Source organism: Cannabis sativa, chromosome 2 (genome assembly GCF_029168945.1).
Source record: "Cannabis sativa cultivar Pink pepper isolate KNU-18-1 chromosome 2, ASM2916894v1, whole genome shotgun sequence".
Taxonomy (NCBI): domain Eukaryota; kingdom Viridiplantae; phylum Streptophyta; class Magnoliopsida; order Rosales; family Cannabaceae; genus Cannabis; species Cannabis sativa.
In genome coordinates, this window is record NC_083602.1 from 2,179,828 (window position 1) to 2,196,516 (window position 16,689).

At 26.7% G+C, this 16,689-nt stretch overlaps 2 protein-coding genes across 2 annotated transcripts; both read left to right on the top strand.

Annotated features, from left to right (window-relative positions):
* The first annotated feature begins 853 nt into the window (after positions 1 to 853).
* Positions 854 to 5,057, top strand: LOC133028976 (2-oxoglutarate-dependent dioxygenase 19-like). Its single transcript, XM_061108965.1, has 4 exons — positions 854 to 1,590; positions 1,691 to 1,935; positions 2,721 to 3,048; positions 4,561 to 5,057. Exons 1-4 carry the CDS (start codon positions 1,393 to 1,395, stop codon positions 4,804 to 4,806), a joined length of 1,017 nt encoding a protein of 338 aa, XP_060964948.1. The 5' UTR covers positions 854 to 1,392; the 3' UTR covers positions 4,807 to 5,057.
* Positions 5,058 to 10,430: 5,373 nt separating this feature from the next.
* LOC115718763 (2-oxoglutarate-dependent dioxygenase 19) lies at positions 10,431 to 15,783 on the top strand. Its single transcript, XM_030647591.2, has 4 exons — positions 10,431 to 11,302; positions 11,926 to 12,179; positions 13,988 to 14,315; positions 15,102 to 15,783. The coding sequence occupies exons 1-4, from the start codon at positions 11,105 to 11,107 to the stop codon at positions 15,348 to 15,350; spliced, it is 1,029 nt and encodes a 342-aa protein (XP_030503451.2). The 5' UTR covers positions 10,431 to 11,104; the 3' UTR covers positions 15,351 to 15,783.
* The last annotated feature ends 906 nt before the right edge of the window (positions 15,784 to 16,689 follow it).

Sequence of the window (16,689 nt, forward strand, 5' to 3'; positions counted from 1 at the left end):
GGGTTGGATAGTCGCTAGAGATTTTTTTTTTTTTTTGCTTTGATACCATGTTAGAATTTGAGGATAAGATGAATGAAGTTTCATCCTAAAACCAATAGGCAATGGGAGGAGTAGCTCATTCCTCTTATATATTCTATTATCTTTCTACACATTAACAATGTGGGACTCTCTAATAAATATTGATTAATTGCAAACTTAAATAATTATAGTAATAAAAATTGAAATGAACATTTTTATTTTTCTTCTTTCTGTCATGTTGTATCTTAATTGGAATTTTGCCAAAATAATAAATAATAATAAAAAAATTCATGTTTTTAAGAATAAGATTTTCAATATTAAAATTTTGAGTACATTATAATAGCGTAGAATAGAATGGTGGGAACGTGATTACCAATTATTTAGTAATTTTTTTTAAAAAAAAATATATATATATGTGAGAGTATGTATTATAATATGATTAATAATACACTCATACATTACACATTATTTTGAATTTTTAATAGATGATGTGTTAATATTATAAGAAAAATGCTAATTAAGATTTTTTTTCCCTAAATTTTAACATGTACCAAATCATGTCTTTAAACTTTTTTGGCTGTTAAAAATTCTTCCTGAACTATTGAGATTGTTAGGTTTAAAGACTTTTGTCTAATTTTATTAAATTTTACTATTTCAGTGATTTTATATGTACTAAACCATGCGCTCCAGACTTTAACATCTATCAAATCATGCCCTTCGAACTTTGGTATATACAAATCATGCCCTTGAATTTTCATCTATGTTAGAATTTTTTTACTAAAATTAGACAAAAGTCCTTAAATTCAACAATCTCAATAGTTCAGGGGGCATTTTTAACAACCTTAAAAGTTCAGGGGGCATGATTTGGAACATGTCAAAGTTCGAGGGAAAAAAAATCCTAATTAGCCTAAGAAAAATGTTAAAAAGTACCAATGATGCCTAACACTCTTTTATGTATCAATATCGCTATTGATCCAACCAAGTATCAGATCTCATATAGTTTAATGTAAAAACTTTTAAAGAGTATCGTTAGCTAATCACAAGGTGACATGTCTAGAAGGTGCTAGACAACACTGGTACCCAACAATAATGCACTTATTATAAATTATGGAATACTTGTTAGTGCTTACATTTTAATTTGTATTAATTATTGATAATGATAACAATTATTGTGTAATTAGTCAACAAATAATAAATTTTATGTACAAAGATAAAAAATGAATTATTAACAAAACTAAAATTATTTAAAACACATAGTTGCATGAATATAATAAATGATCATAAATAAAATATCATTTATAGTTGCCTATAAATGAAAACAAAAATGCTTAAGCTCATAATTACAACTAAACTAATCTCTCCCTAAATACTATTATGGAAGATCCAAATTTGTTGGCATCCAAATATGAATTTGCTGTGAAACCTAGCGATGAAGAAGTAGTTGACCTCGACAACATTGAATATTCGATTCCTACCATTGATTTTTCTCTTTTGACATCTGACAATCTTGATCAACGCTCTAAAATTCTCGACGACCTTCGCAAGGCCTGTGAAGATTGGGGTTTCTTCACGGTAAACAAATAATATTGTTCTAACCTTAATTTATTATTTTGCAATAACATATATTAACATGTTCTTAATTAATTGATGTAATGATGTCGATTAATTATAGTTGATCAACCATGGAATTTCGGATAGTGTGATGAAGAAAATGATGGAAGTAAGTGAGAGTTTTTTCAATATGGGAGAAGAGGAGAAGAAAGAATTTGAAGGCAATGGTGATATATTAGACCCAATATGTTATGGGACTAATATTAATTGCAATATTGGGGGAAAACAAGTCCTCTTTTGGAGGAATTTTATTAAGTTCATTGCTCATCCTCAATTTGAGTCACCTTACAAACCAATTGGCTTTAGGTATATATAATATTAATTATTCTTCCTATTTAATTATAAATTTTATTTATTTATATATAATTAATTAAATATTGAGTACTACTAAAATGCTATATAATTAACAATGCAACGTAATATTTGGTGATTAGTGTAGTTTAATATAAAAAAATTTACATAAAGTATCTAAAATCGTACTTTTTTTTTTTTTACATTTTTTATAATTTTATTTTTCATTTTTTTTACAGATTTGTATTATTGGAGAAAAATAATTTTATTTTTATATTGTTGTAATGTTATACTATATATAGATGCAACGTGAAAATAACGTATAAAAACTAATCAAACAATCTAAAAACAACATGTTGTAAGAAAGAAAATCTATAAAAATATAAATAAAAAGAAATAGAATTCTCTAAAAACGCAAACCTTTTGTTGTTTTTGAGTATTTTTGAAATAATTAATCCTTTTCGTTTTAATATCTTATGTTTTATCGAAATACAGACTATAGTTGGTAAGTATGTGATTTGAAACTGTATTTACTTGGGTACCTTCGAATTTCGCAAACAAATTTGATCAAATTAATTTGATCATTTCTAGCATTAGTAAAATCAAACATATGGTATCGAGTTTGTATTACTGTCGCATAATGTTCATCATGGCAATATGATATCCGATAACATTATATATTCTTAAATTTTTGATAATTTGTTTAGTACTAATTATATATTTTTATTAATTGAATAATCTATATGTACATATATATCTCAAAACTAATTAATTGAATATATTTTGATAATATTTTAAAGAGAGGCTGCAGAAGAGTATGGGAAAAGAACAAGAGAAATATGTGGTGTGTTAATGAGAGGAATATCAAAGACATTAGGGTTGGAAGAGAATTGTATAGAGAAGGCTACAAATTTGGATATGGGGTTACAATACTTGCTAATGAATGATTATCAAAGTTGTCCAAATCCTGACCAAGTGATTGGACTCCCACCTCACACTGATCCAGCTCTTATGAATATTCTTATCCAAAACGACGTCGGTGGACTTCAAATTCTACATAATGGAAAATGGGTCAATTGGAAAGCCATGCCCTATTCCATTATTGTTGACATTGGTGATCAAATGCAGGTACTATGTAACAAATTATATATTGTACTATCATACTTTATATTTATATTTATAGGTAGAACATTGTTATTATTAGCTATCACTCCATCGTGCCGATCACCTTCGGCACCTTTTATAAGTGATGTTTTACGATTGTTTAGTGATATTTTTTAAAATTATATGAGACTCAATGCTTAATTACACTAGTAGCGGTACGACACTAAAAAATATTAATATTTCTCATATAATATGCATATGAAAATTTTAGGAAAATTTGTAGAGATATTAATTTTGTTCTTATTTATAGGAATATTTTTTTATTATTATTTTCAGTATATTATAATTATATTATAGTAGATATTCTTTTTATTTTTATTTAATTGTTTACAATTAATACAACGCTTAAAATTTGATTGAAATGAACTGAAAATATATATAAGCATATTTTGTTTTTATATATGGGTGGAGTTAATTAATAATTTTTTATTTTATTTTCAACATTTTAAATTATTTTGATTTTTTTTATATATAAGATGTCTGTTATAATTATAATATCAACGTCATATATATATATTATTAGGATCAAAAGTGATACTACTACTTTGTTAAAAAAAAATAATACTTACATGAAATTCTCCTTATATATTATGTTGTGGGTTAAGTTGTTAACAAATTAAGCCCTTGTTAATAAATTAAGTAGAAATAATAAATAAATAAAGAAAAAAAGCAAGAAGATAAGAGTAAATATTATACAAATTTCAGAAAGAATAATGATTTGGACACATTTAAATTATACATACTTCTTACATATAATAATATTTAATTAATCTTCACTATATAATTAAGAGTACATTTAAAAAAATATATATAATTAAGAGTAATGTGATCTCTATTTAAAAATGTATATAGGTAATTTGGAGTGTCAATTAATCTTAATAATACCTAACCCATTTAATAATCATGTCGAAAATAAAGCCAAACTCAACCCGTTTTAACTTGACCTGACCTGTTTATAATATTTAAGGAAATGATCAACCCATTAACATGTTTACAACTCTTTTATGAATCAATTATAGGTCGTATTATTTTTGAGTTAGGTGTATCATTCCTGAAAATGACCCATTTAATAAATAGGATTAGCCGTGTCAACTTAAAAATGACTTAAATTTATTTAAGGTTAATCTTAGTATATTTATTTCGTGTGGATTTTAAGTCGTTTTATCGTGTTTAATCAATCTTGCTACTCTTACATGTTACTTTGTGAAATTATTAGTGTGTAAACATGTATGTAACATTATTGTTTCCGAAATATATAATAATAATACTTAATTAGAGTTGATTAAAGTCGTGGGAAATATTCAAATATTAAATGAATTTTGCATGTGAGATATCCTTTGTAAAAGGATTTGGAAGAAAGTCAATTAGAGGACAAAATTAATAATAAAATTTGCATGCATGTGATATTAGTTAGTTGACCTATATATATGAGATTAATTAGCTTAATTATTATTTGTTATTAATTCCATGTGACAGATCTTAACAAATGACTTGTACAAGAGTGTGAAACATAGCGCAATAGTGAATAATAAAAGCAGAAGAATATCAATAGTGTCTACACATGGACCACAAGAAGACACAAAGGTTGTACCAATACAAGAGCTTTTAGAGGCACATGGCCAAACCCCATCTTATAAGCCCATTCCATTCAAACAATATATGCAAATTCTACAAAGTCCCCAAGTCTTACTCCAACCCCCTCTTAACCTAATAAGACTCTAATATTCATATTATATCATTATCAAACACTTTCTATGTATATTTCATTTGCTTGTGTGTTTTTATAATGTTTTAATAAATGTCATCAAGTTGTATTGTTGTGTGTTCGTAGTTGTATGTTTAATTTATTGGATAATGTATTTTATATATGGATAATGATTGAGACACTATTAAATTACACACACCTAATAATGATGAAGTAGTTAGGTAAGTACTAGTTGAAATTCTATATTTTAAAATTACTTAATTAATTAGAGCATTCCGAACAATTTTTCTATTTTATTCTTTAAAATACTTTACAAAAATTTTATTATTTCTATTGGGAAATTTTATTTTGTATGCTTAAAAAAATACCACGTGTCAAAATTTAGACCCCCAACTAATTTATACAAAATAATTCTTTTGTTTACATATTTTCTCTATTTTACCCTTAATTAAAAAAAATTGATGAACTAATCACACATACTCTCTCTCTCTCTCTCTCTCTCTCTCTCTCTCTCTCTCTCTCTCTCTCTCTCTCTCTCTCTCTCTCTCTCTCTCTCTCTCTCTCTCGACCTATCTTGGTGAACAACCAGACTTCATCATCTAAAAAAAATCATACACATTCACCTCAATAATGGGTAGGTATTGTCCAAAAAATTTCTTAAATATTTAGAATAGTATGTAATTTATATTCGATAGATTTGTGTGGTTGTTGTTTGCATTGGTGTTGTTTTGCTGGTTTTTTTCATCGAAATGGCGAGATCTAGTTTTCTCGCCAAATTGGAATTTTTAATTGATTATCGATGCTTTGTCAATTATATATAAATATCTTCTCGATAATTAGGGTAAGAAGGTAAGAGATGACAATTTCTGACCCTTTTTTGATGGTATATCGATACTATTTCCGATCCAGGATAAAATATAACAAAATTAATCGCACAGGCAGAATCATCGACAAACCATCGATATACTATCGATAATCAATTAAAATACCAAGCAAAAAATATATCAGCTTGCCATCGATAAACCATGATATTATCGATAGTATATCGATGCTTTATTGATGTACTACATTATCAATGGTTCATGACATATTTTTTACTTAGTATTTTAATTGATTATCGATGGTTTATGATCAACAAAATATAGATGGTTTATCGATAATTTTGCCTTGTGTGATTAATTTTGCTATATTTTGTCCTGGATCAAGATATTATCGATATACTATCGAAAAATTATCGAAAGTTATCATCCCTTACCTTCTTACCTTAATTATCAAGAAGATATCGATATATAATCAAAAAAGCATCGATAATTTGTTAAAAACCCAGTTTGGCAAGAAAACCATATCTCACGATTTCAATAAAAAAAGCCAACAGAACAACATTAATGCAAATAATAACCACACAGATCTATCGAAAATAAATTACATACTAATCTAAATGCTTTAGAAATCCTTTGGACATCACCTACTCATTATTGAGGTAAATGTGTATGATTTTTTTTAATGATGATGAGGTCTGGCCATCCACTGAAATAGATCGAGAGATAAGGAGCGAAGAGATTGAGAAATAGTGAGTTGAGATATAGTGTTAGAGAGAGAGAGAGAGAGAGAGAGAGAGAGAGAGAGAGAGAGAGAGAGAGAGAGAGAGAGAGAGAGAGAGAGAGAGAGAGAGAGTATGTGTAATTAGTTTAATTTTTTTTAATTAAGGGTAAAATGGAAAAAATATATAAACAAAAAAATTATTTTGTATAAATTAGCTGGGAATCTAAATTTTGGGTATGGGGTATTTTTTTAAAGATAAAAAAAATGAAATTTCTCTTTCTATTTTACATCAAACATTTACATTATACCATATATCAGTTTCTTTATAATTTTCTCTAAACTATTTAAATAATATATTTATAATACATATATATGATAAAATATTATATATTATGTAAAATGTATTTATTTTTACACTCACAATTAAATAAAATACATTATAAAAATAATAAAAAATTATAGTTAAGCACTAAAACTAAGATAATGCTTAGCTACATTTCATAAGGTAAATTTTTGAGCTATTTGAAAAAAATAAAGTTAGTACTGAATTAGATATTTTGTGGCTATAGATTGAGAGTCTGTTACTAGTACTATAGAAATATACACCATAAGAGTTAATTCATCAATTAAATTTCTATATAGGTAGTTTATACGTATAATGTATTAAAGTTATATATAACACAAAAAATTTATACGTAGTTTCAATTAACGATTCTTTCAGATATTACTAGTCTATAGAGACATGTCCAAAGATAATTCATCAGTCAAATTTCTCAAGTATAAAATAATTGACTTAAGTAAAATATAAACTCCCTCTAATAATTTTGTTGCAGATTTAATGTACTCATATTTGTTGAATAAATCTCCTTTAATTAGTTAAGACAATGTTTGAACTCTTCAAATAACTTGATTAATGCCTGCTTTCCTCTCGATGTAAGACTTAAGTGAACCTTCTTCACTTTGTGAATTTGCTACACATACTAACAATTACAAAGACACAAAAACTCACTAAGAAATAACAGAATAATTATTTTTTACAAAAATAAAAAAAAACACTCTTATAAAAATATAAAAAATCAAGGAGTAAAAGAGTTAACCTAAAGTTGAGCCATTATACTCAACAAGAACAACTTTACACAATTTTAGATGCAATAAAACTAAAAAGAAAATTTCCAAATTAAACTTTAAATCACAATTAAATACGATTATCTGGAAAAAATTTCAATCTTGATTGATTATGAGGTGCTCAAGGTCAATGAAGAAACAAATCAATTAGATATTTTTGGTAATAAAATAAAGACTAAAAAGATATGGAAATAATTAAAAGTCTTAAAATATGAGAATACTAATATTTTTCTAAATACAAATTGTCAAATATGGATTTATCAAGTTTGTAATCATGATGAACTAGATATATTGTAGTAAAATAATAAGTTTGTGTATTGAATCCCAATCTCTATTTCTAAGCAACCCATAAACTATTCATAAGAAAATGTGATAAAATAATATGTATGTTATCGTAATTAATAAACTACTCTTAATTAAGCAACCTCTTATAATCAACCCTTAAATTAATTTTTGTAAGTAATTCCAATTGTATATATCAATTCAATTGCTTGAGTTTCAAAGTTTCCACATTGAGTCGTGTTTTTAAGAGCATTCACATCAGTTTCTTTATTTTATTTTTTAAAATAATTTATTAAAATTTTATTTTTTTTTTTATTTTATAACACAAATTTTTATAATACATTATACATTAATTTTTTCGTTTAAATATTGTTAAAATATTGTTTTAAGAATGAATAATAGCATTGTAGCATTCTTTAAATTTTGAACTAAAATATCCCATGAGCCAATTTTTTGATATTTCTCTTTTCTATTTTGAAGAAAAGAGCATTATAGCTCATCTAATATGATTTGTTGTATCCACAATCCCTCAATCCTAGACAATATGTCTTTTTTTGTAAGAATTTTTTTCTAACATTAGTCCAGGCTGTTAGAAATTTATTGGGGTCACAACTGTATATATAAAATGTGTGTTGGGTTATCAAATAAATAAGTCAAATTTATGTGGTCTATTTTGGAATAAAGTTTATGATTTAAAGACATGATTGTTATGATTTTAATATGTGGATACCAATTAGATAGTTTCTGATTTGATGAGGGGCCAAATTAGAAATTATTAATAAATATTACCAACTGTTGTAACAGTTGGTAATATAACAGGTATGGGTCCCCATTTTGCATCGTATCATATTTTTACAGTGTTCCTGAATCCCCATCATCAGGAAAATAAGGTTTCAAAGGTTTTGATGCAAAATTGGAAGATCATACCAATCAAAGATCGATTCTATGGACTCCGGTACGCTTCCGCTAATCTATATTCTATTGTTTGATTCTCATGAATTAATTAGGGTTATATACATATTTACAGTGTTTCCTAACACAGACTTCCTAATTTTTTTATCTAGAAAAACATAAAAAAACTTATTCGAATTTCATTTTCAAATAAAAACTCATTTTTCAAATTGTCCTAGGTCTTATAAAAACTATAGACGACCCTATACTACTCTAGCAGTTAGGGATGACAATTATATTCGTGGGTTAGGATATCCACCCCTAATAGAGTGGGGGTTGAATTTTGGGGTCAGGACAAGTATGGAATATTGATTGAAATGTTCATACCCGAGTCGGGTTCAGAGCAGGAGCGAAGGAATAGATACTCGCTCCGAATCTGCCTCAATATATAATATATGTATATTCTAGTTTTAAAACCATAATTATTACAGTTAAATGCTCTAAGTTTTTTATTGATTTCATTAAGAGGAGTGCTAGGGAAACTCTCTTTTGCACTCTCTTTTACACTCTCTTCTTAATTGAGTGACATGTGTAACAATTTAAATTATATTTAAAAATAGTTACAATTATGTCCTCATGATTTAGTTTTTATTAATGATAATTAAAATGAGTCATCTCATTTATTTATTTTTTATTTTTTTAAAACTAATAATTAATCTATTTATTTTTACAGATAATTAAAATGTGTGATTTTATTAACTTGTTTGTTTGTTATTTAGACAATAAAAAAACTTAATTAAATTATATAATTTTTTTTATTAAAATTTTATTTTTTAATAGATAATATGTACCACAATAAATCATTCTTTTAATTTCTTTTATAATAAATATTGGCTATTTACTTTATAAAAAATGGAAAAATATTTCTTTTCATAAATTTTTTACCAATTTTTTTTATTATTTTCTTTCATTTTTTTTGCTTCATATCATTCTTTTAAAAAAATATTCGTGTTTACATTCCCTTAAATAGTTTTCAAATTTCTCTCTAATCAAATATGTATATATATGTTAAATCAATTAGTTTTTTTTTTTTTTTTTTGCCTATTCATGAAAATAATTTTTTTTTACTTAAAAAAATAAACAAAAGTAAATCGATCTAACATATACTATTGACTAGGCATAATTATATTAGTTTATTTTTTTCCTTTTATTATTTTATATATATATATAACAGATATGAAATAAAATAATTTAAAAAATGATACAATATGAAAAGAAAAAAAACTGATGTAAAATTTATTGAAAAGAAAAAGAGTTAGTGTTTTTTATTTTTAATAACATAAAATATTACATATTTATTATAAAAAAAAATGCATAGTAGTACATATTACTTAGTAAAAAAATGAGAAATTAATAAAATAGTCCAAACAAATAAACAAGTAAATGAGATAACACATTTTTTTTAATAAGGAAATTTCATTAAGATTAATAGGCATCAGCCTTAACAATGTCACACACAAAAGACGAAGCATTCCGCTCAAGATACGTACAACCTGATGATAAAGAAGACGCCCTAGCAACACAATGGGCAACCCTATTTGCAGATCGATTAACATAAGAATTAAAGACATTATTCAAACTAGATATAAGAGATAACACATTTTAATTATTAATGATAAGTAAAAAAGGGTATAATTGTAACTATACTTAAACATATTTTAGAAAGTTACACATGTCACTCAATTAGGAAAAGAGTGTAAAAGAGAGTGCAAAAGAGAGTTTCCCTAGCACTCCTCTTTCATTAATGAGACAGTTCGGTTTTGGTACATATTAATAATCACACTTAGCTGCTTTAAAAAAAATAACACTTAACTATTTATTTTTAATTATTAATTTTATATTTGCTAACTCCATTTATTATACACATTATTCCACTTATTTTTATTGTTTTAATGAGTTTTTATGATGATTTTTTTTATTTTTCTTTGAGATATCATCTTTTTCAAAAATATATATGTAATAGGTGCATGATAAGAATCTTTCTCCCATCAGGTAATTCTCATCTCGTCCCTGCTTTAATTTAAACAATATTAGGGCAGGTATGGGATGAAGGAACAATTCCCGCCCTCGTCCCTCCCCGTTTACCTCCCTAGTAACCGTATTGGCTGCAAATTAAACCGTGGATGGGCAGGTATGGTTTATGAATACTTTTTGTTTGTGGTGATAAGTACGAATTCATGTATTATTGAATCTATATAAAAATATATTAAAATTATATAAAAATACTTTGAATCAAATTTTATACATCAAGTGGTTCTTTATTTTATATTTTTCTTACATCAAGTGGCATAATAATTTCATAAGCATAAACCATTTATAGTTGCCTATAAATATAACACGAGAAATGCTTAAGCTTATAATAATTACAACTAAACTAAATCATAATTTCTCTCTTTATATATACATATCATCACTATGGAAGATTTAAATTTATTGGCTTCCAAATACGCTTTTGTTGTGAAACCTAGTGATGAAGAAGTAGTGGATTCTCATCATTCCGAATATTCAATCCCTACTATTGATATTTCTCTTCTTACCTCTGACAATCTTGATCAGCGCTCAAAAATTCTTTTTGACCTCCGCAAGGCATGTGAAGATTGGGGATTTTTCATGGTAATTAAAAGTTTATTATATAAATATGTATCAAATTTATGTATATTAATAGCAGAGGGAGGTCGAGACATGACCTTACCTCAGTTTTCTCTTTTTCAAATTTTATACATAAATTTATAATTCTTTTATATTTTTATTTTGTCTATATACATTTTTACATTTACTCCTCATAAGATTTTTATATTTTTTTCCAACAAAAATTATATATATATATTTTTTAATATTCAGTTTTCAATTTTTGTCCTCTCGAATAGAAATGAAAATTTGATTTGCGGGAATAAATATCCACGGATACCCACCCCGAATGGGATGAGAATTACAACTTTTTCAAAAAGCAATTATGGCTCTGCCAGGGGAGGCCAACATTTTAATATATATATATTTATTTAATGTTTTCTTATTTTTTTAAATTTATTTATTAGCTCCCCTTAATTTATTATTTTTCACTTTGGCCCCTCATAATTATTTTCTGCCTCCCTCCATATATGCACGCACAATATTATTATTATGGTCAACTTATAAATGAGTATTAATATGTGCACATACTACATATTTAGAATAGTAAATCTCATCATCATTTAAGAAAACTGTGAAATTTATATGTGAAATTTGAGTAAATGCAGTTGATCAACCATGGCATTTCGGATGATTTAATGAAGAAAATGATGGAAGGATGTGATAATTTTTTCAATATGGTAGAAGAAGATAAGAAAGAGTTTGAAGGGTCTTTGGATACTTATGTTTTGGACCCAATATGTTATGGTACCAATTTTGATAAAGGGGACAACCAAATAAACCAACTCCATTATTGGAGGAATTATATTAGGTTCATTGTTCATCCTCAATTTCATTCACCTCACAAACCAATTGGCTTTAGGTATATTCTTCTTCTCTTTATAAATTATAAACATTCCATATTTAATATATAGAAGTATGGAACATGAATATGGTGTAGCCAATTACAAAGGTTGTAGTCATGTTACACTAAGAGTTTATTACTAATTTATAAATAGTATATATATAATGTTTTGAAAACATGTAATTGTATAGAGATTTTCTGAAATTTAGTATGTCATCATAGGAAGGAAAATATTTTTGGGTCTTTATTTTGAAAAAATTGTGGTATTTTTGAAATTAATAAAAAAAAATATATTTTTTTTAAAAGAGCATAATTTTTTTTGAATCACTAAGCTAGATGAACTCTAAGTATAGGCCTAATTTGCGTATACCCAAAGCCAAGTCTGATTATAGGGATATCTAATGAGAAATAAAATTTTAGTTTATTTTGAGAGTTAAACACTATCTCAAAGAGCGTGTTTCCCAATGATCGCGTTCTTATATTATTGGAGAGTGTCAACATTAATAATATAATGAACTAATGTTTCTCTACACAAATTTTGTGTAACACATTATAAAAAACAGTTTTTTAACACATGGGTCAAACATGCACTTAGTCATCTTGAACCATAAGTACTTTGTTCATTTAATAACACTTTTTTTTTTAGTATATTTGGTAAAATTAACTTGTTATACTAGGAGTTTATTTGTAAGTTTTGAGTAGTATGTGTAGAGCTAACTATATATATTATGTATAGATTTAGTACATTGATATCATAATTAAAAAATTATTTTTTGTTTTTAAAAATTGAAAAATTGTTTTTTGATGAGAACAAATAGGAGCATTTGACCATATTTTTTGAAAGTAACTTTCAATAAAAAAAGTTACAAAAATAAGAATTTTGAGAATAATAAAATGTTGTTTTATATTTTAAAAAACAGTTTTTGTCAATATTTTTTCTTCACTATATCTCACATCATTTTTATCACATTATTTTCTCTCTCGTCACTTTCTCTCTCTTCATTTTCTCTATCATCACTTTCTCTCTTCCCACTTTCTCTTTCTATAAGTTCGGGTTTCTGTTCGAGTAGGGTTTAAGTTTAAGTCTAGGGCTCGAGTTCGACTCAGGGCTAAGGTTGGGTCCATATTCGAGTCTGGGGTCGAGTTTTTGGTAGGGGTATTGGCATGTGTCTAGGGGTCCTGTCTGGGGTCTAGATTTGGGTCTAAAACTAGAATCGAGGTTCGGACCCAGTGCTGGGCCCAGATGCTGAAGTCTAGGTTTGGATTTGAGTTTGGGTCTAGATCTGAGATCAGTGACAAAAGCTAGTGTCCGAGGTCTGGGTCGGGTCTTATTCATACAGAGGTCTCAAAGTATTAAAGTGTATTCTTTTTAAATAAAATAAAATGAAAAATTATTTTTAGAAAACAACCAAACACTACTTATATTTTGAAAACTTAAAAAATTGATTTTTGTTCTCATTTTTAGAAAATAAAAGACAGAACCAATTATACCAAACATTTTCTAAATCACAATTGAAAATGATTATCTTGACCAAGTCTTTAAAATTGCTTATCATATATTTCAATACATTTCAGACATATTTTAGTGAAAATAATACATCGTTTTTTTTTTGTTTTATAATTTATTTATAGTTGTCATGATGCTATTTTTTTTTAGTTATTTTCGATTGTTTTTTTAATTTATTTATAGTTGTCATGAGTTCAATTTCTAGTTATTTTCTTACTTTTTGTTGAACAAACTCTATTTTTTATAATTTTAAAACTTTAAAAATGTATTTTTATAAATAAAAACTTTATAATTTTCCTTTTTGAATAATTATGATTAGTGAGGTGGCAAAAGAGTATAGCAAAAGAACAAGAGAAATATGTGGAGTGTTAATGAGGGGAATCTCAGAGACACTAGGATTGGAACCAAATTGCTTAGAGAAAGCTACAAATTGGGATGAAGGGTTACAATTTTTGCAATCAAACCATTATCCAACTTGTCCAAATCCTCACCAAGTAATTGGTCTCCCACCTCACACTGATCCAATGCTTATGAATCTCCTTGTCCAAAACGACGTCGGTGGACTTCAAATCCTACATAAAGGAAAATGGGTCAACTGGAAAGCCATGCCTAATTCCATCATTGTTGACATTGGTGATCAAATGCAGGTAAATTTATAACATCTCGTAAACGTATTAGACACTATCAGGGCCGGCTCAAGCATTTTGGGGGCCTTGTGCGAAATTTTTAAATTGGGCCCTTTAGAAAAAAAAATTCTAAAAAAAAAATCTATGTACAATTCTACTAGTAGCTTTTTTTTTTAATTGCTTCATAAATTTTAAATTAAATTTTTTTTATTTATGTATAAATAATAGGAAAAAAAAAGGCCTTTTTTTTAAAAAAAAAAAAAAAATTGGGCCTTAAAAAAATGGGGGCCTTGTGCAATGGCCCAAGCTGCCCAATGCTTGGGCCGGCCCTGGACACTATAGATGCCTTTTAATATTTTTGATATATTAATCATAGGTGAATTATAATTTTTACCTCTTGAACTTTGACATGTACCAAATCATGTCTTTGAACTTTTAAGTTCGTTAAAAATGACATCTGAACGATTGAGATTGTTGGATTTAACTTTTAAGGACTTTTGTCTAATTTTATTCAATTTTACTATTTCAGTGATTGTTTATGTACTAAACCATGCTCCCCAGACTTTGATATCTATCAAATCATGCTTCTCGAACTTTGACATGTACTAAATTATGTCCCCTGAATTTTCATCCATGTTAGACTTTTTTTAGTAAAATTAAAAAAAAAAGTTTTTAAATTCAACAATCTCAATAATTCAGGGGCATTTTTACCGACCTTAAAAGTTCAGAGGCATAATTTAGTACGTATCAAAGTTTAGAGATAAAAATTTTAATTAACTTTAATAATATAAATTGATGATGTGGCAGATTTTAAGCAATGAGATGTACAAGAGTGTGAAGCATAGAGTAGTGGTGAATAAGAAAAGCATAAGAATATCAATTGTGTCGGTACATGGGGCATCTATGGATACAAAGATTGAACCAATAGAAGAATTGTTAAAAGCACATGCCCAAAAACCAGCATATCCACCCATTTCAATTAAGGAGTACCTTAAATTTCAACAAAGCTCTCAAGCCTTCCTCAAACCAACTCTTGACTTAATAAGACTCAAATAATAATCATAATCATAATCATAATCATAATAATATTGTTATTCATGCCCCCTTAACCTCGTGTGGTTGAATAAATACTATATTTGGTGTAATGAAATTCTATATGAAAAAGTTATTTATGATTTTTGCTTACTAGAGTTATGATTTATGTATTATTGTGTTTCTTGAACTTTTCAACCCGTTAAAAATAATCATTGAACTATTCACAATGTTAAATTTGATTACAACAACGAAAGTTTATTTAAGTTCTAATAACGTTTTTACTCGTGAACTAAAAATCAAATCTTTTTACAATTATAAAATAACCCTATTTATAAGCAATCATGTATGTTAGTCTAGATTAATGGGTCCAATTGCAAATTGAGCACAATTAATAACTAATTTAATAGAAAAATTACAATAGCTAAAAATACTCTCTCATTACCAAGTGGCTTAATGGAACGCCTAAGATAATGTTGTCTTGTCTTATCTGATGTATGATGGTGACAGGTTTAAGTAAAATTATCAATAGACACATAAAAAAAAGTGATTATGAGAGTAGTGAATAGACTACTTTTTATATTTATTTTCACAAAAGATCAAGATCTAAGTAAGATCTATTTCCCTCTTGTCCTTCAACTTGTTCTTCACATTGGTGGTTTAGATTCCATTTTGGTAGAACATAATTAATAACCAAACATACTCATCTCATACTTCTCTTTATCTCTATCTTTTTACTCTTCTACATATATTTATGAAAATGAATCATCAATATATGAACTATATATGAAGCATTTTAAGATGGATCTAGAGCTTGAGTTATTTGGACCCTTTCTAATGTCATTATCTTTTTTGGTCCCAATCAAATTGGTTGTTATAAAGATTTTCTACAAACTATGTGGTAAGCACTAGACAAAATTGGATATGCTTTGGCTCTTCATCAACTCTTCTAGAGGACCTATCCTCACCTTTTATTATTATGGCTAAGTAGTTTAATTTTATGTCTTTTACACAAAACTAGATATTTTTTTATAACATCCATGATTTAATATCTTTTGTGTTTTATAATGAAGAAATGGCTTAATATTCCATCTGATGATAATGTCATGCATCAAATATTATTTGAAATACTTTGTTTAATTCTTTGGCTTTATTTTTCCTTCAATACTACAATATTGGCTTTGCTTAAAAATTTAACATTTTTCTTCAATATTTTAAAGTGAATATTTTTTAAAGTCCTTCATTATATTAGACATTAAAAATTTAACAGTTATGTCCCACAATGCAAGACATATGACTATTGAAAATATTTTTACAGTTCCCTATGGTGAGAGGCTAAAGAGAGTATCTATTTTTAACTTCA

What these genes read in the sequence shown, in the direction of transcription:
- LOC133028976 (XM_061108965.1), top strand. Translation starts at nt 1,393, where the DNA reads ATGGAAGATCCAAATTTGTTGGCATCCAAATATGAATTTGCTGTGAAA. An exon ending in AAGATTGGGGTTTCTTCACG is followed by an intron (nt 1,591 to 1,690) that starts GTAAACAAATAA and finishes GATTAATTATAG; the next exon opens with TTGATCAACCATGGAATTTC. An exon ending in TACAAACCAATTGGCTTTAG is followed by an intron (nt 1,936 to 2,720) that starts GTATATATAATA and finishes AATATTTTAAAG; the next exon opens with AGAGGCTGCAGAAGAGTATG.
- LOC115718763 (XM_030647591.2), top strand. Translation starts at nt 11,105, where the DNA reads ATGGAAGATTTAAATTTATTGGCTTCCAAATACGCTTTTGTTGTGAAA. An exon ending in AAGATTGGGGATTTTTCATG is followed by an intron (nt 11,303 to 11,925) that starts GTAATTAAAAGT and finishes GAGTAAATGCAG; the next exon opens with TTGATCAACCATGGCATTTC. An exon ending in ACATTGGTGATCAAATGCAG is followed by an intron (nt 14,316 to 15,101) that starts GTAAATTTATAA and finishes ATGATGTGGCAG; the next exon opens with ATTTTAAGCAATGAGATGTA.